The 20681-nt window shown below is 38.9% G+C and overlaps 1 protein-coding gene across 3 annotated transcripts; it reads right to left on the bottom strand.

Moving 5' to 3' along the window:
• Positions 1 to 3655: 3655 nt before the first annotated feature.
• galm (galactose mutarotase) lies at positions 3656 to 19601 on the bottom strand. Of its 3 annotated transcripts, none has more exons than XM_051424212.1 (9): positions 19491 to 19601; positions 17889 to 18082; positions 16513 to 16667; positions 11960 to 12073; positions 9902 to 9994; positions 9528 to 9609; positions 5914 to 6064; positions 5643 to 5817; positions 3656 to 4481 (listed from the first exon to the last, which is right to left on the bottom strand). In XM_051424212.1, exons 2-9 carry the CDS (start codon positions 18073 to 18075, stop codon positions 4404 to 4406), a joined length of 1035 nt encoding a protein of 344 aa, XP_051280172.1. In that variant the 5' UTR covers positions 18076 to 18082; positions 19491 to 19601; the 3' UTR covers positions 3656 to 4403. The 3 variants fall into 3 exon arrangements, with proteins under 3 accessions (XP_051280172.1, XP_051280181.1, XP_051280190.1); XM_051424221.1 differs by having other exon boundaries at positions 19514 to 19588; XM_051424230.1 differs by having other exon boundaries at positions 19463 to 19542.
• Between the last annotated feature and the right edge of the window lie 1080 nt (positions 19602 to 20681).

Genomic DNA, 20681 nt, shown 5'->3' with positions numbered 1-20681 from the left:
GATTATGTTACATGTGATTTTGCATACTTATATATCATTGTCTTTCCTCTAGCATGTTTTTTTCTCTTGTTCTTTATTTCTGTCTTGCCTTCATTTGGCCTAAGTGTCTGGCTCTCTGTTTGTTATATTACCTTTTGAGTATGCTTTATCTGCTAAAGCACTTTGTAAACTGTTTCTTAAGGTGCTATATAAATAAAGTTATTATTATTATACCATATCATGATATTCTGTATATCAATGGCAGAGATACATTTTTATTCATACTGTAATATATTGGCCTGAGCAGCCAACACACATCACTGTTTGCTTACTCGATAGCAAATAATTACCAACCTTTACATCTAGCAGACAGAGGAGTCATGTTTGTCCATCTGATGTGTTTACCCTGAAATCAATGTCTGGCTTCATTCACCATCTGCTTGGCATCATTAACGTGGCTGAGTGATTAACACAACGATTGCAAATTGATTGAAATGAGCTACAAAAGGCTAAAAATTCATGCTGCATGCATACACATGGACATTGTATTCTGGAGGGCTGGTCATACTTGTTCAACAGCCGGGTTCACAAGCTCGTTATTACAGTGAAGCTGAAATTAAGATTTTATGAGCTTACATTTATCAGTTAGAGAAATTAGCTTTAGTTCAGTTCAGATCTAAGCTCATACTTTCAAATGTCATAAATACACAGCTGAATTTTTAAATGAAAATCTTGCTTCCAACGCAGATTGTTTCCATCGCAGTTTCACATGATTCATGCACAGCCCCACTCTCCTCTTACTGTTCCAGCTAAAAGCCTCCCACTCACCACCTCATCACTTTTCTGTTCTGCTGCAGGCTCTCTCCCCCCTCATATCATTCCCTCCTTTCAACATCTCTTTTTTAAGGCACATGTTGTTCTTTAGATGGATTTACACCTACATTTTGGCATGGATTGGTGTAGATGATCACTTTGTTCTAGGGCGACTTACAGTGTAGCAGCGCTGTAAATCAATAATCATGTATTATTAATACTGTCAGCAGTTGTACAGTGAGGAGCAGACAGTGGGGATATGTTAGTGGCAGTGTCAGGACAGTGAAATAGGTGAACATTATTACTCATACATTTTGAGAATCTACAGTTTTGCACTGAAATTTCCCTGAAAATGTTTTCAATAAAAAAGCTTTAGTCACTTATATTCCAGGGTAGTTCTATTCTGACCATGGGCCCTCTGAAACTCTATTGTTTTATAAACTATCATGACAGAAGCATATAAATGAAACTTTTTGCTATTTGCAATTACAATTTGTGTTTCAAATTAAACCAATCCAAAAAGTATTCCAATTAATTTTGTGAGAGTTATTCAATATTAAGGCTGAAAATCTTTTAAGGGGAGTTCAGGGGTGAAAATATTAAAACAAAATCATTCATTTTCATGTTTGTCAATGAATCACTACTGTCAAAATTGAATGAAAGTTCTACCGCCAAACAATTTTCAGTGTGTACTGTCAAGTATAACCAGGCCCTCCAAAATGTTTATGGGCTTTTTGGGGGATTCTTGTGCCTGATTTCAGACTTTTTTTAAAAAACTTGTTATGCAATTGTTTGTAAGCATTTTTATTCTAATGAAATTGTGAGAGAAAGTGAAAATTGCAAATACAGTGCAATTAAATTAAATAGTGTAATATATTTATTAAAAATCGAAGGCATGTTGTTCCAGTGAGAATAGAAGAATAGAAAAGAAGAACTTTGGTGACGAATGACTTAAGGTATTAGGACTGCTATAATTGGTGGTGCAGGAAACTACAATGGTTGAATTTGCGGTCGCAGTGATCGCACAGAATTCACATATTGGTTTAATATGTTGCGATCGCAACTTCCAGGAAGGACTGTATAACACTGCCATATTTATAATTAAATTAAATGTGAATTTGAAATTTGCATACAAAATGTAAATTGAGCTTTTGCACTTGACTAAAATCACATCATCCATTTATGTGGTCAAAATAAAGTCAATGTGCTGTTAAAATGTACTGTTAATAGCTTTTTATTATTCAGGGAAGTATCAAAATGCTTCTTTTGCCTCAGCTGGCTGGAGAAGTGTGTTGGTGTCTGTGTTTGATTGACAGCAGCTGGCACACTGAAACACACCAATCAGCAGACACCAACCCACTGCTTTTGCTGCAAGAAAGCCATGTCTGCCTGGTATGAGGGAATGTGAGCTGAATTTAGACTGCCTTGCCTGGAGGTGCAGTCAAACAGGAGAACTCCACCACTTCAACAAAAGACAGCGCTTGATGTTTTAATGAAATGATTTTTAATAATTAAAAATAAATTTCATCAGTCATCCATCATCCATTCTTAATAGCAGCTATTAGTAACAGTAAATGGATTGAGTTTGTCATTTACCCAGGCAATATATTTTTATTACATTTATTAACAATTAACTCTCTTTGTTACCGTCCCTCCACTGCAGCCCAATACTCTACACTAGATATGAAGATTATAAGACATCCACTTGATTTGATGAAGTCAGACCGCTGAAGCCTCATATAAGCTTCAGATCAATTATGGAAATCATCTGCACAAAACGAGGACTGTGGATTTTCGTCCCCTATAGCTTACACTGAAAATGCATTAAGAAGGGATCTCCTAAAGTGGTGGTCAGTGGTGGCGGAAATTGACATGCCATATGTGTCTCACACTTGGGAAAGCAAAATGCTTCGATTGCGCCCCCTAGGAGGAGTTTGTTAAAGTACAACACCGGGAAAATGGTAAAAACTGTGCAGCAATTGGACATTAAATTCAAAATGGCTGACTTCCTGTTTGACTTTTTGGTCAGTGTGGACATGATACATGTGCTTTCCGATTTAGGTACATGTAGGTGAAACATGCTTCGGGGGCTGCTTTCTTGGAATTGTGTAGGGGGCATTAATCATGCCATTTTGTCACACCCATATCAGAGAGAAATTTGCCCTTAAAGCCCTTTAATGCGATTAATTTGGGATCAAACTAATTCCTTTCTTACAATAGGGCCATAATAATTCAAACCTCCTTATACAAAATAGCAAAAAACTCGAAAGGAAGAGCTGTTTAATGGTAGGAAATAAACCAACTAAACTGAACTACCTGAGAGGGTGTTGTTGTCAGTGTTCCTGTTAACAGTGGGAATCAGAGCCCTCACTCCTCCCTGCGTGAAATTCAGCTGCAGTTTGGTGACGCTGACTGTGACGGCTGTCTCACACTAGTCTGCTCCCTGCAGTCAAACAGAAATCAGAAAAAGGAAGACGCTGTTTGATGGAGGTCTGCTTTCTGTTCTTTTCTCCAGCTCTGGGGCAGCGAGGCTTGCAACTTCCATCACGTTTTATGAAATCTCTCTCTGAGCGACGGATAAGAGGTTGCCATAGCAACACAACATGTCTCCTAGCAGAGTAGTAGGATGCCCTCTCACCCAAACCTGCCTCCTCTCCTATTGTTCTAGGAATAGTTCAGCCTGTGTAAAGATGTTGAACACACACACGGTGCAATCTTACATAACATAAATAATGTGTACAGTCTGATTTCTCTCTGATTCTTAACACTGCATAAATAAGGACAGATGGACTACAATGAATCAGTGAACAAGGACCAATCTGATTCTAAAAAGAACAAACTGGAACAAATGGCAATAACCAGCTTGAGTGAGTAAGCTCTTTATTATTACTTTTTTGTTTGATGTAAGAATGGCACAGGATCATAAACCTCATTATAACTAACAGTGTTTGGTCAGGTGGTACGTCACTGCCCCACACCTGACGTGCACAGGCTGTAAACCCGTCACAGCATTGGTGTGGTAAAGTTCTTCACATTAACAAATCTGAATCAGATCACTCACACAGTGTGAAAAAGGCACTGGCTGCTGTAATTGTACAACACACGATTATCAGGAATGCATGATTATTATCGGGGCAGATAAGTTGGCTGATAATGGGAAATTGATATTATAGTAAATTATCCCGATTAATGAATTACAGCTGATAAGGTATGTTTCTTTAAAGTATGTTTGTGAAGTTTCATGATGAACTTTATTAGAAAAACTAAATAACCATTTGAAGAGTCAGAACTGTTGTTTCTCGTTGTGAAGTCAGTTTCAGTTAGAACAGAGCTATTGAATGTTAAATCATCCATCTTTGTTCACGACATTTTACAGGTTATGAACTTCTTTTTAAAATACAAAAATGTGAAATTATCAGTTATCTTATCGGTATTGGCCATTAGAAGCAGGTAATTAACAGTTATAATATCGGTTAAAAACAACTCCATATCGTGCATCCCCAATGATTAACCTGTGAAAACTGGTATATGTAATTCATTAATGGGCTTCATTTTATACTTCAAAGTACCCAGTTTTCTTCTTCTCTGTCCAACTGTGGGCAGAGGTCGGATCACTCAGTGGTGAAGGTGAAGCGTGTGACATGTCGGTAGTTCTCACCAGGACGCAGGAGACAATCAGGAAATGAGGTCTGAAGACACACACACACACACACACACAAAATTTTACTTTTTGGGGACATTACGTAGCATGACTTGCAGCAAAGGGCCACAGGTCAGATTCAAACCCATGGCCACTGCATCAACGACTCATGCCTTGGTACATGGGGCAACAAGCCCCTCTCTCCAACAAGCTACATTTTTAAGACCTTTTAGGACCATTATGAATGTAATTTAAGACCTATTTTATATCCATACTGGCAAAAAAAAGAAAATCTGTACTGGTTCCATGTCGGTTTGGTTTTGTAGTTGTGACAGCATGATCAAAACACATCATTGTGCTACTTAAGTAACATAATTAATCCGGTATATCTTTAAGACCTGTCAAACTCATATTTAAGACATTTTAAGGCCTAAAAAACAGACATGTTGACTGTTGACTATGAAGGTGCCGTTATTTCAGTAAATCTAAAAACACGCATGGGTGTTCTTTCTGTGGGCAAAGCTTTTTACAAATGAAGGTGTTTCGTGGCTTTCATGTGTTATGTTACACATGGGGGAAACATCAACCGGATTATTCTCTGGGGCCACGACTCTAAAAGGTTGAGAAGCACTGGCCTAAAGCAAGAATTATACTTTCTAGGTCTGCAAGTGTCCATGGGATTTTGTCATCAGAGGGTGCCTGTGGAAGCTCAGTACAGACGTCTGCGTACTGCCAGGTTGCTGTTACTGCCTAGACAGTCCGCACGCACACTACACTGTGGGTAATGCTCCAAGCAGACTCCAGAAAGTAGTATAAACAGAACTACTACACGGCTGCGGTGTCCGAAGCGGTCTTGAAGTTAGCTAGCTTGTTAGTTAGTTTATTATTCTAAATACAAGGTTGAAGGCTAAAACACATCGCCTCAAATATCGAATATGCTGTCATTATCTGGAGTAGTGTTTCCGCCAATGTCTCACTATTTTCCTGTGCTCGTGGACTTTTGTATGTTTGTATGTATGATATCGACCTGCCAGGGACTGCCGATAAAAAGTTCCAGGTCCAGGGCTTTATCAATGGTTAATAATCCTTTCCAAATACTTTTATTATTAGATTATGAGTTAAGTTACATTTACAAAGGAAGATGCATTTCATCCTTCTCAACAATATAATCAAACAGATCAATATAAACAACATCTTATCATCCTCATACCTGGTTGATGGCATCGGGCCAGTTCTGTGTCTCCAGACAGAAGGAATTGTGCTTCCTGTACCTAGCCCCGCCCTTTCCTGTAATAGAGCCATCCAGGAAGTTGGCAGTGTAGAACTGGACTCCTGGTTGGCTGGTGGAAACCTCCAGGACACGCCCACTGGCTGGGTGACACACTCTGAAGTCATAGATGAAGAAAGAGGTTTTTATTAAAGACATTGGTGTGTGTGTGTGTGTAGAGTGTGTGCAGTGTGTTTGAGACATAGAGACAAACCTGGCAGCGTGTCTCTCTGCCCAAGTATCACCGGGCGATGACAGACAGAAGTTGTGGTCAAACCCCGGACCTGGAATTTCCTTCAGCCGAGGGCCAATCAGAACAGGCTTTCTGAGGTCAAAGGGTGTGCCTTCCACTGCTCTGATCTCTCCTGTGGACAGACTAGGTTATTGATTGGTGATTGAGTATTAATGAATAAATGTTAGATAATGAGGCACAGTCCATTCTCTGAAAAAGGGGAGGGAAAAAAGTCATGTGAGAAATTTCAGCAAAATGTAGCATCATCATGGGAGTCCATTAGTTAATGAATTAGTGGCAGTGTTATATTGGATTGAATGGAGCCCCCTGAGGGACTGGCAGAAAAAACATGCATGGAAATCCATGTGCAACAGCTTTGGGGAAATTCTGCCATTCAGATTAAAAGTGCAGAATCATAATTCTTTTAGAAACACAGGCTTTCAGAAATGTAATGCAATGTGACTGTAAATGAACACCAGAAAATAGTAAAAATACTACTGTATATTAGACTATAAATAAACAGGTCACAGCATGTTAATTGGGGCTGAACTGCAGTGATAAAATTCTTATTTTTATAATCAGTTAGCTGTACTAAATGTTACTGGCTCAGTGTGCACTACTCTGAGACAATACTATCCCATCTCTCACCCTCAATCTATCCTCCTGTTGGGGATTTAACAGACAGTTAGCACAGAGGCTGGAGAAATAGGCAGGACCAGCTTGTCAAGACTTGAGTACAACCCTCTACTTTTAACTCAGCATGACACAGAATTGATTCTATATTTTCAAGTCTTGTCAGCCCTTGAGGTGGATTTCCATTCTAACACAGATTCTGTGATATAAATAAACAGTCATTAGCTCCCCTATCTCCAAGGGAAACCAGAGCTAATTGTGGAGTAATGAGAGTGTTTGTCTGACAGAGCACGAAGGAATGCACTCCCACACTAAAGTACAAGCGTTCATGCTTCCACAGAGACATGATGGACTTAACATATGTAAAAAGTAAATGAGGACTAAACTAGCATTATCTCAAACTGCAAAAAAGACAATAGGACCTGACCTCTGGAAATAGAAACACAAGAACACAAAAGATCATTCTGCTGTGGAGCCAACTGTTGTCTATAATCCACTTGACTGTTTCAGCTTCCTGTGGCTGGTTAATACTTGCCAGTTGCACAAGCTGTTTTTTCAGTACAGACAATATCTGGTGAATAAAGCTCATGATTTCATGTCTTGATATTAACACATTCTCATTAACACATCTTGTAGAGTCTGGAATACCTCTGTAAATTGACTTATTTACTCATATGACTTCTTAATCTCAAAATGTAGTAAACTGATTTACTGTTAACTACATGTAACATGATAAAAGATTTTTTGGCACTCTCTGCCCTTTTTGCACAGCTAGTTGAATAGACAGACAGGAGATACAGTGAGAAAGAGTTACAGTTACAGGAGTCTTAACCACTAAGCCAACACTAGTTTGCACCTTTTGAGAAACCCAATGACAGGACAATTTAATATTTTATATCAACTAAATTCACCTGCCACTAGATGTCACACTAGAGCACCAGCATCTCAGACAAACAATGGGCAAAACCGTCCACCAGACTCCATTGACAAAACCAGTAATTTTACCATAACAGATAATTGTAAATCACACTCCAAACTGGACAGAAGCAAAAGAAAACTCACCAAAACTGTCTCTGCTAGTTCTTCCACTGTTCTCTAATCACCAATGCTGGTTTGGTTGAAATTACTTACAGAGTTAGATAAGAAAAAAGCAGTGAAACAGGATCCTATTGCTGCCATATAAGTCCATCCACTAAAAGTTGTTGTTGCCACTGAAAGGCTCACATTGTTATTCTAATTGTCTGACAACATTATGGAAAGGATCCCTACAGAGATAGACCTTTTGTTTAAGCAGAAATAAATCAGTAATACCACTATCGCTCAGCAGTAGACTCCATAGACAAAAACAGTAATTTAGCCTCAGATAACATCCTAACTTTATTTAAAGTGGACAGAAACTAAATAAAAACTCACCAAAACAGTCTTTGTTAGTCTTTACAGTGTTCCAACAATTATTAACTCTGCTCTAGTGGAAATAAATCCTTAATTCACCAAAGTAGATGATAAAACAGCAGTTTTAGTCGCTTTATTCAGTTGCACTTTGAATGACACACATGGGTGGCCAGACTGGCAATGGAAACAAACCACAGAGAGGCTGTGATAGCAACACAGGCAGAGTGTGACACCATGACTCCACTGTATCTTAGCGAATACAAAGAGAATAGTTGTTCGCTGCTATATTAATGTTTGAAATCTCATGTATGTAACCTTTAATGATACTAGGCATTTGTATCTTTACTTTATAGTTTTCAACTTTGATATCAAACACTCTGCATTAGCTTTCTGCTGTTCTCACACTGGCAATCAGAGTGAGGGTCTAAAATACAATTAAGGTTTACCAGGACAACATAAATTATTTCCAGGATGTTTTATTGATTTCCAAGGTTTCCATGACTGGAAAAGTAGTCTCTAAATATCCAGGTTTTCATATACTTTAAACACTTTAAACACTTTAAACACGGAAACCCTTCCGGGCGCCCGGTTAGCTCAGTCGGTAGAGCTGGCGACCCATGTACTGAGGCTGAGTCCTTGCTGCAGCGGCCCAGGGTTCGAATCCGACCTATGGCCCTTTGCTACTTGTCATCCCCTCTCTCTGCACCCCTTTTCTGTCTATCTTCAGCTGTCACTATAATAAAGGCAATAAGCCTTTATTATAGTAACAAGCCCCAAAAATATACTTTAAAAGGACAGTGTGTAGGAATTTCTCCCATCTAGTGGTGAAATTGTATTTTGCATTCAAACGAATAGTGCTCTCTAGTGCCTCGCGTTTTCAAATGCGTAGTGCAACTACGGTAGCCGTTATGTACCAAGAAGCCTACCTGTCGAGGAGAAAGCAAGCAACTTCAGCGTCCCTTTGAAAGCCTTTCTCCTTCATTAGCTCTTTCCACCTGGGAAAAGCTACCCCAATGTTTACCTTCGTTTTTGAATTCGCCAGTCACGTTGCCTTTTTAATTCCCTTTTTCGCTTTTTTGGCGACGAGGATTCCTTCTCCTGTGGCTCGGCATAAGTATGATCCTCCATTATTAACTGAAGTGCAGTGTAGACTTTCAAATGTGCCGGGGCAGTGACAAGCGCCTCTCACTTATCTCCTTCTCCGTTATAGCTGGTTTCAGTCACGTGACGCTGGCTCTGAACGAAAACGCGTTGTGGATTAGCTAGACAGGTAGGCTAGTGCTCTATGTCCCTCTCGGCGATTATTGTTTTTCAAAATGGCGGAACGACATGGACTTGCTCGTCCAATGTATATACAGATAAGAAATTCTTCGCTTATGAGGATAAGTCAGATCATTGGCAGAGGTAATTTTACACCAATGAGGACACATTTATGAATGAATTGATTTTAGCTAATAAAAAACTTAAAACACTACACAATGTCCCTTTAAAAAAATTTAAAAAAAAAAAGAAACCCTTCCGATTGCTGTGTTCATTTTGTTAGGAGAGAACATGTATGATGAATCTTTTACCTGTAGGAATCGATGTGTCATCCACAGGCAGGAAGGACTGAGCACTGATGGACACTACATGGTCGTACATATCTGCTGCACCCTACACATACCCATGCACAAACACAAACACAACACACACACACACACACACACACACACACACACAGAGGGACAAAAGTGTCTGTATACATCAGATTTGAGCACAGTGCCTGAAAGGACAGCAAAGCAGTTCACTGCACAATGTAAATGTATGTTGAATGTGTGACAAATAAACTTGAAACTTGAAGATGATCATAATGGTGAAATATTATGTATCTTTCCTGCTGCATGTCTTCCAATTTCCCACAGCACTTATACATTAGATGATCATAGAGCTGATCAAGTGCCCTTACCTGTCCCGCCAGGTTGAAGTAGGAGTGGTTGGTGAGGTTGATGGGGGTGGTTTTGTTAGACCGGGCTTGGTATTCAGCAGTTAGTGTTTCCCCCTGAACACACAGCTTAAATGTTACTGAACTGACATCTGCTAACCATTTATTAATATGCAAATAAATACAATGGAGTCTTTTGTTTTCTTAAAGGACCAGTGTGTAGGATTTAGTGGCATCTAGCGATCAGTATCTGACAACCTGAGAACGAGAATGGGCTGTAGGTGTGTAGGAGACACTACGGTGGCCGTGAAACTCGTGAAAAAGGCGAAACGCCCTATCTACCACAAGTATTTGGTTTGTCCATTCTGGGCTACTGTAGAAACAAGGTGGTTCAACATGGTGGACTCCATAGAGGAGGTCCCACTGCCTCTATAGATAAAACAGCTCATTTAAAAGGTAACAAAAACACAATTCCTATATTCAGGTAATGATATATTACACTAATGAAAACTGAAAACAGACAGACAGACAGACAGACAGACAGACAGACAGATAGATAGATAGATAGATAGATAGATAGATAGATAGATAGATAGATAGATAGATAGATAGATAGATAGATAGATAGATAGAATAGAGAGATAGATAGATAGATAGATAGATAGATAGACTATATTAATCCCCGAAGGGAAATTGGGTGGTCATAGCACCCAGGTACATTTAAATACAATAAAATACAATAGAATAAAATACAACAATAGAATAAAATATCTACTGGAAAAGATAAAAAAATGATAAAAAAAGATAGATAAATAGGTAGGTAAGGTGCAAAGAGTTGTAGTTGCAAGATGGTGGTAATAGTACTGATGATATGATGGTAGTGTTATTGTTAATAACAGTATATAATGATAATATTAATAATATTTATAATAATATAACAATAATATGTATATATAATATGATGACTGAACAGATATACATGTATACACATACAGATATTATACATCAGAATTGATATAATGTAAACATGTGTCATATATTCAGCCTGTGCAAGGTGTGCATACATACATACTGTAACATATATATAATATGTACACATATATATATATATACACAAGATATGATATGATATATAGCATATGTATAATAGATACTTGACTATACAAGAAGATATACATTATACATACAATAGATAATATCTTATATATTGTTATATAATAATAATAATAATAATAATAGTAATAATAATATAATATTACTAATATAATAATAATATATTGTATAAATATGATATATAATATCAACATGGTTTATATTAACACATATAACATATGATAGTATATGATGAAGTATATGTTCCACTGGTAGATTTAGTCCAGTTCTGTAATTGTGAATCTGACAGAGGCAGATGAGTTATAGAGTCTTATGGCAGTGGGGAGGAACGATTTTCTATATCGTAGACCTATGAATATTATATTATATTTGCCAGTAGATACTCCTAAATGTAACACACTGGAACCTTTAAGACTAAAAAGTTCATTTGAATTCAGTGAAATTATTAAACAACTGACAACAAAATCAATACGGCATTTTGCAATGTGTAAGACAAATTTCTTTGGGGAAACAAGAGTAAATAATATAATTACTCAACATCTATCAAATTTGTATGGAAGCCAAATTTCCACCAATGTGACAGAAAAAAGGGATTCTGTGCGCCATTGTAATGAGAAACCTTCTCAAAATACTGACTTAGCATCTCAAAATAATGACTTAGTATCTGAACATTTTGAGAAAGTTTCTCATTATAATGACTTACAGGATCCCTCTTTTCCCCCATCACACTGGCAGAAATGGGTTTCCATAAATGTAGACCTTTTTATCCAGTGTTGTTTGGTTTTCGGTGCTCTGCACTGATCAAACAGGCGGTTTAGGGCTCATTAAATAGACTGATCATCATCATTCAAGAGCCCAAACTCTTTAGTCACATGATCCCGGAAAAACGCAATTCTCTCGAGACATGTTTGGGATGCTCTCAGGGGAAATAGCTACAGAGCTGTGAAGTTATGAAGCAGGTGTGTTTACCTGTAGGGTGTAGGAGACAGAGACCTGAACCTCTCCAGGATAACCCTGGTCTCCATCTGGACTTGTAAGACTCAGCTGAATGCCACCGTCGACTGCTGTAGCAAGCCAGATAGCCTCAAGAGAATAACACATACATACAGTATTATACAGGGTACACAAATAGGATTAAAAACTGGAAGAAGTCTTTGTTACAAGAGATCAAATAAATTCTGTTCCATTAGCTACACCCGCCAATCCCAGCTGACATAGTCGGCAAAAACCTGCATGTCTTTGGACTGTGAGAGGAAACCTGCAGATAGGACATGCAAACTCCACACAGAAAGACCCCAGCTGGAACCCAGAACTGTCTTGCTGTGACGCAACAGTGCTAACCATCGTGCCACTCTAGATCAATAAGACGTAATGTAAAAGAAAACATTACATCAACAGTCAGGATGACGCGATCCGATCTCAGAGATCTGTATTGAGGCCGATCAAGGCATTTTTTACTGATTGGTATCAGCTATATTGGGCTTCATTGACCCAGTATTTGTATTTAAAATATGTATTTAATGTAATGTAATTGGTATTTGACAGAGCTGAAAAAAGTCAAATGAAATTTGTAGAGTGGAGTAATTTTATATTTTCTCCATGATTCATAAAACATACAAAACAAGACATGGTCAATATCTAGTATATGGTGGGACCATGACTGAAAAGCTACAGGGCTTTTAATTTGAAATGAAAAAAGCAAAGCTGAGTTAGGTACTGTTCACTTTCTGGAAGACACCAGAAGAGACCTGTTTCTCTGGAGCTGTACCCTCTGATTGAGCTCCTTTTCGCTCAATTTAACACAACCCTCCCCTCTTCAGCTGCAGCTAAGAGACTGTTCTCATTTGCCGGAATGATATTCCACCCACACAGGAGGCCGGTAACACCAGAAATATATGAAAAGTTAGTTGTTCCTAGGGGCAACTAATAGGCTACTATTTGAAGTGGTTGGATTTCATCTGCCCTGTCACCGAATTGGAACGAGAGCAAGATCTACATACCGTGCAAGACATACTATTTGCAGTATATTTTGTTGTTGGTTTGTTTAATACTGTTTCACTTAGATGCAGTAGCATTCTACTTCCTGTGCTTCTTTCCTGTAGGATTCTGAAAAAAAAATCTGACTTCTAACTACTTTATGTCTGCTGTCAGCTGCTTATGTGGACACTGAACACATGCAATCTGTCCCTTCTCCCTACAGCTCTATTTACAGCTTATGCTTAAAACATCAGCATGTGATGCAGCTTAAGCAGCGCAATAATAAAAGTGTGTTTATCTAAATTAGATTCATACGCAAAAGCCACACAAACGTGCAGATAGATGCATGGCACAAGCACACAAATACACAGTCCTCAAAAAATGTATTAGGTGTAGAGTTTTTTATCTGTGTGTGTGTGGGGGGGTAGCTGATGAAGCAGCTAATTGAATTGTCAGCAATTAGCCAATGCTGTGTACAGTTTAGCCCTCAGGCAGAATGAGCAGACTGCTGCTTTAACTACAAACCAATACTGACAGCCTCATTGATGTATTAACCTTTTAACCTGTGTGCTGCTAACAGATACCAGACATCTGTTGAAATGTATGTACTATGGCAATAACTGGCAATTATCAACCCTTGAATGTTGGTCTGTTTGTTGGTGGATCCATCACATACAGAAAGCCCATACTGAAATATCTCAACAACTATTGGATGGATTGCCATGAAAATTGGAACAGGAATTCATGGTCACCAGGGGATAAATCCAAAATACTTTGGTGATCCCCAAACCTTCCCTCTCACACCACCAGCAGGTTGAAATGTTCTCATCTCTAGTGAACATTTTTAGAGCTTGGCACCAAGTGTAAACCTATTATAACGTCACCTATTGGTTTATGGAGTACTGTTTTGAAGCCTTAAGCTTGGCATTATGGTGGTCGCCATGTTGTTTTTTCAGCCAGCAGAGGTGACGTACTGCGAGTTAAGCTGCTCTCATTGGCTGTGCAGTTTCAACAAGTCTGAAGCAGGAAACAATGGCAGCTCGCCTGGTCACACACACTGTCATATTACAGCTAAACAGTACACTGAAATATGTTTGTGAAACGATTTTAGGAGATAAATAGTCCACGCAGTAACAGAATCTGGATTCATATCTGATCAGCACTGTCTAGTTTGACAGTTTGATCTGAGTTTGGTGTGTTGAGCTGGACGGACTCACTAAGAATGACCTGTCAATCACAAGGTAGCCCCGCCCTAAAGTATACCCTGCTTTATGGTCTGTTTTACTCTAAATGGGACCATCATTTACTAAATGAACATCATGCTGTATGGAAGAAGACTGAAACTAGAGACTGAGACCAGAAACTCATTAGGAAACTGTTTACTGAGACAATAAATCAAGTCAGAAGTAGTTTTGTTTTCAACGGAGATGAATACAAGCGCAGGTCTTTTTGCAACCAATTGAGCAGCCCCCACTGGCCAGTTCTCAGACCCGGAGGCTCTAATTATATACTGTCAATGACTGGTACAGACATTCATGGTTCCCAGATGATAACTCCTGCTGACTTTAATCATCATTTTGCTGCAGTGCCACAAGACAGAAATTTGCATTTAGCTCAAAGCACCAGTGTTCCTGGATATAGCCTCAGATTGCTACTAGCAGGGCTGACCAATTAAAAAGAATAAAGAAATGATTCGATTATCATGAGGCTAAATTTGAAGTTACAGGGAGCAGATTGGGTCTACATGGATATATGGACATGTATCCTAAAAAGACCCAGCAGAATGTCTATGATGTTTGTGTACTCTGGATTAACACAGTAAAAAGGGGTGTGACTGAATGTAAAGCAACATGTATTTACACCAAGCGCTGTTTCCTTTAACCCTGGTTCTTTGAGCAGGCTAGAACGATGGCATCTGAACACTAGTGGCAACAAGTCTTAGCACAGAGAGAGCAAACACAGTACAGCAAACCACCCAACAATGGATTACGGATTATGGGTATCACGGAGATAGATGTTGTCTAGCGATTCATCACACTTGCAAAGCCTGGCATGTGAAAATAACCTGTCTGGACAGATGATCGTTTTAATTACTGTATTACTTTACTGTGTTTTCACTGGCATGAAAATTACAAGCACAGACAGACTCACTCAAAACCTAATGGAATGATAGGTTACATTAAAACTTTCAGTCTGTAGCAACTAATAGTAGGACTTTCACACCACCACTCCATTTAAAGAGCAGAAGCTTGGCACTGAATCATGAAGATGTGACGCTGATAGGCATGAGTAGGTGCAAAACAAAAAGATTACTGAACCCACCCATGAACCCATGAAATTAAAGCTGCAGTAGGTAACATTTATAAAAAAATACTTTGTTATATTTGCTGAAACTTTCACTTTATCCTGACAGTAGAACATGAGAATGATAATCTGTGAAATAATTAGGTTCCTCCTAAACTCAGCATCTGACTCTGAGCCAGAGCCTACCACATACAAAAATGAGTTTGCCATAAATCTTAAAATTTGGCAATTTCAAATAAACGTATAGCTACTGGCCAACACAGCCTCTCCTCTCTTAAGGAGGAGGACAGAGTACAGGATGAATGACTGATACTGACTGTTTACTGGCATTTGTTTCCAGTGAGATATTAGAGTGTTTACAGTGGCTTTGCTGTTGTAAATGTTAGTGTTAATGCTCTACATTTAATGATGCCCTATTTCAAATATAAATTCCAATCCTGCTCTGAGTTTATTATTTTTCAGGACTGATTTTATTATTACTGTTTTTAAAGAAATGATTTAGAAATCAGCAGATAAGAGTATTGATAAAGAACTGGTGCACACCAGTAAAAAAAGTTGAATGTATTATTGGGTTCACCTAAATGATGTGATGCCATCAATGTAAAAAAGTTAGTCTGGAGTCTTGAGCAGGTCAGAAAAACACTTCCTGCTGGTAATGGAGCACACTTGTCTTTGTAAACTTTTAGCCCTGAAATGGATCTACCTGCAGACTCATTTCAATGATTCATTTTCATACTGATAAAAATCAGCTCATAACTCCGGTACATTGAGATTGATGTGTAAGGGTAAGAGTTCCACGTACATTACTATCACCTAACCATTGCACCAAAGGCATAACTGCAATGCATTGTTGGTGATATACACCACTGCAGTGACCATTGGTGTTGACTTGCTACATCAGCCCTCCGAGGAGGATCTCATTAAGGTCACTTCAGTTTTTCAGACAAATGGAACGACACTTGATGGTGGTGAGGACTGCCCGAGGGGAAGTCGACGAGGTCTGTTGAACGACTAATGAAACACAGTGTTAATGTTGGGGAACAGGGCCGAGTTAAAAGGGAGGAAAACAACCTTGCCATACAACTTTATGTACAAACCCTCATTTATGAAGGGAATGGTGAAAGCTATGTGAGACACTTAGAGAAAACAAATATTAGTATTTTTCCACTATTTTTGACAGAAAGCTTTCTACAAGCTCACTGAAGTTGATGAAACACAAACACATATTCACTCGATCTTACCTTATTGAAGCCCCGTAGCCCTCCGTGCAGTGCATTAGGTCCATTATTGATATCCAGTTGGTAGTCTTTTCCCTCCACTACAAAGTGTCCCCGTCCGATCCTGTTGGCCACGCGGCCTACCAGAGCTCCCAGGTAGCGCTTATCTGACACATAACCTGACAACACAACACAACACAACCCTTGTTATTCCTATTCACCTTCATCACATCATGCCTGACTTACATACTTACAGACATACTTACAAACTCTGATTTAAACGCTGGTGTTAAACGATACTACGACGGTGATTAAGATGTTAATAAGTTGAGTTGGTGTCAACTTAATCTAAGGTTACGACTGCGGTAAAATTCCAAGATTAAAGTGGTAAAGAAAATCTCAGAAAAAGAGGTGTTAATTAATTAACAGGGATTAAAGCAAGAAAGCGAGCCTGGAAAGTTATCTGGGAGGAAGTGTACAATGTATTGAGTTAAGTATTATGTGAATTTAAAACTGTTCTATGCCTGAAATCATACTGTTAGAGTAAGAGTACAGTCAGTCGCAGCAATCACCCTCTAGGCCCAGTCTGTGTATAGTAAAAACTATTTCTATATTGTGAATTAGCTGCAACACATAAAAAGCCTCTTTGGTCTTTATAACGATTAAATGGGAACAGATATGCATTCTGGCTCTAGAAGCTGGCATACATACTGAATTCCCTCAGATGAAAATAGATATCTGTCATAGGGAACATCATCAGGGTAAACTAGAGGATTCTGACGGCCTCTTAACACCCTCGCCCTCCACAGAGAGCCTCTCACAATCTTTGCGCCAGCGTCTTCCAAATGTGCCATTTTTCTCCACAAGATTGCAGGGGGGGGTTTACAGGATAACGTCAAGTTAACCACAAAGCTAACCTGCTCAGAGCAGTTTAGACATGGATCGTAAATTGCCATGACAACATACCTCAGGTAAACTGATCCACCTTTTGTAGCACAAGTTAACCTGGAAGTTCCACCTGATGTCACAATGTTACTCCTAACTGAAGTTATTTTTTTTTTTTATACCCCCCCCAAAATAAAACCAAAAAAAAACCCCCAACAAAAATTTTTTTTTTTTTTTCTTTTTTTATTTTTTTTTTGTAGGAGGGTAGTTTGTGATGAAAAAAGTTAAAAGATAAAACTGACACACACACATATATATATATATATATATATATAATGTTAGCAAAATGCTAGCAAACTAACGAGTGAAGTAAATTAGCTAGCTTGTTAGCTAAAATCTTTCTAAATGTGCTTAACTGTACAAACAGAATAGAGCAAAAAGGATTTAGGGCGCAACATTCTTATCTATTTCTGAAATCTAAGCATTTTATTCATTTGGATTATTTTCCTTCCTACCTTCCAGGTCATCGTAGCCCAGGACTACATCTTCCATCTGACCATCCTTCCCTCTGCTGTACACAGACCTGATGATGGCACCCAGGGTGAGAACCTCCACCCGCACCTGGGAGGACTGGAGGACCCACAGGTCCACACTACCCAGGCCGGGCACCTCTCCCCACTGCTGATGGCTTACCTGAGTCATCTTGGACCTTAAAGCAACCACAGCAGGGAAGTTTAGAACAGGACATTACATTAAAGGGACAGTTCACCCCAAAATCAAAATGACACATTCTTACCTGTAGAGCTCTTTATCCAGATAGATGGTTTTGGTGTGAGTTGCTGAGTTCTGGAGATATCAGCCATCTCTCCAATATAATGGAACCAGATGGCACTGGGCTTGTGGTGCTCAAAGCGCCAGAAACAGCAACGTCTCTTTCCAGAAATCATGACCCGGTTACTTTGTTGTGAACTATTTTCTATTTTTGACCAAACTACACCAGCCCACTGTAGAATCTCAGTGGGCCAAGTGAGCTAGCTATGTGATATATAGAAAGAAAATAGTGCCTATGTGAAACTGCTCACAACAAGGTCTGTGGATTATCTTGAATACGTTTTTTTTGCGCTTTAACAAAGAAAAGCAAATTTGTATTGTTTTACAGTTTATACCCTACCTCAGAAATAAAAATATTCTTTCATTTGATTTTTTTATTTTGTAGATGTTTGTCTGAGAAATAACGCAAAGCGGTTTGGAGGCTTGTTTGTTCCATCTGCCATCAGACTCCACAACGCCACAGCACCCAGTACCTCCAACCCCCGCTGACTAAGACTGGTTTAAACTCCAACCTCAGACGCACAAACCTTTTGCACAACTATTTATATTTCATTTCTACATGTACAGTTTAGTTTTTAGTCAAGCTGCTCAAATATTTGCACACCATTCTTACTTGAATATATCAGTGTATATGCTGTCATTTATAGTCTTATCATTTCTATTATATTTTGTAATATTTAATTTTGTGATATCCTGTTGTACCTCCACTTCTGTACTCTTCTCCTAAGGGGGATCAGTAAAGGTACATTTTATCTTCTCTTGAATCTCATTTTGTTAAGAAAACCGGGAGAAAATCATATTGTGAACAAAGTATCATGAATGGGTTCAGTGTATCGGTACATCCTACCAGACATATCTGCGGCTGATATTTTCAAAACTCAGCAACTCACACCAAAATGATCTAGATGGATAAGCAGCACTATAGATCAGAGGAAACATGTACTTTTGGGTGACCTGTCCCTTTAAAATGTTTTTTCTACCTTAACCTATAACTCATTGGCTACATAGTGACGTACTGTGTGTCCAAGTGGATTGACAGTATGTTTACATGCATACACATACACAAAGAGTATACTAATTCACAGTGAATATGCTTTTTTTAAAGAAAAAGTGTCTTTTAACGTGCCTTGCTTTTCCCACTAAGGCTGATAACCATAGCCTGTTATTGCTAGCTCACATATGCTATGAAAGGTAAACACTGTGGAAGGTAGAGTGGCGGCAGGGCGGCTGGCTGCTGTTACAGTGTGTGAACTCTTACCAACCAACTGCGGCTCACACTGTCTCACCTGAAAACGCTTTATCAACTCACAAGACTTTAGACCTTCACATGTTTACATTCCACTTCCGCCTTCTCCTCCTCCTCCTCCTTCTCCTCCTCCTCCTCTTCTTCTTAGGGTTTTAACGGCGGTTGGCAAACCAGCTTGTAGGTGCATTACCGCCACCGGCTGGACTGGAGTGTGCAGCAGTACATTGGCAGGAAAATAACAAACAAAATAACTAAATTCTCTCTATTATTTTTTAATAATTAGTTAAAATATGATGATTCTCCAATGTCGTCTGTCTCGACCAGTTGGGGTGAGAGAGAGAGAGAGAGAGAGAGAGAGAGAGACAGACAGACAGACAGACAGACAGACAGACAGGTGCACAGTCAGTCAATCAATCAATCACAGTAGTAGTAGAGTAGCATACAGAGACATTACTAATAAGGGTAGGGGAGGGTATGTTTTCATTAGTGTATAATCACCTAAAAATAAGAATGATTGTGTTATTGTTACCTTTTACTGTTTTTATCTACAGAAGGAGCGGGTCCTCTGACATGTTAAACTGCCATGTTTCTGTCTCAAACACTGGCTTTCTCAAGGCCACCATAGTTTCTCCTACAAGCCTGGAAGGCTGAGCTGTATTCAAATGGTTGAATCTGCAGCTTCACCACTAGATGCCCTTAAATCCTACACACTGGTCCTTTAGAAGCATTTTCCAGCCTGTGTTCCTTGCCTCAGGTAATGTATGTCTACAGTGTACAATAATGTGCTCAACATCTTCCACCACTGACGAAGATTTGAAGGACTTTTTCCAATTAAATATAGCATTAAATTAAAACCTGTGTGCCATGTATAGATCACCTCTTCTCTCTGATTATGATACCCTCCTTTAAACTGCTTTTCGTTACCAGACCTCTGTATGCTAATGTTTCCCTTTATTGTCTGAAAGCCATTCCTTCTGCCAGGCGTTAATCATGGCTGCTCTGATTACAGCTGCTTCTCCCCTAACATAAGCTGCTTTTATCACTGTAACATTGTTAATTTTAGAACTCTCTATGCAAATTTATCTTTTCATTTCTTTTAACACCCATATGAGCAAGGATCCAAGAGAATGTCCTTTGTAGACTCCAAAGAGCATTCTGTGTATTTCTATATTGCTTGTATTGATGAGGAAGCCCTGACAGCTGCCGCTGAATCTGAACAAATGAATGCCTT

The sequence above is a fragment of the Dicentrarchus labrax genome, unplaced genomic scaffold (genome assembly GCF_905237075.1).
Source record: "Dicentrarchus labrax unplaced genomic scaffold, dlabrax2021, whole genome shotgun sequence".
Taxonomy (NCBI): Eukaryota; Metazoa; Chordata; class Actinopteri; family Moronidae; genus Dicentrarchus; species Dicentrarchus labrax.
The sequence above is the reverse complement of the archived record's forward strand: the minus strand, read 5'-3'. Positions and strand labels throughout refer to the sequence as shown.

Bases quoted from the DNA above. Each gene is read 5' to 3' on its own strand.
- galm (XM_051424212.1), bottom strand. From the start codon at position 18,075: ATGACTCAGGTAAGCCATCAGCAGTGGGGAGAGGTGCCCGGCCTGGGT. The intron at 16,668-17,888 runs GTAGGAAGGAAA...TTGTGTTGTCAG, and splicing joins GGGCTACGATGACCTGGAAG to GTTATGTGTCAGATAAGCGC. The intron at 6,065-9,527 runs GTAAAAGATTCA...GTCTGTCCACAG, and splicing joins TGACACATCGATTCCTACAG to GAGAGATCAGAGCAGTGGAA.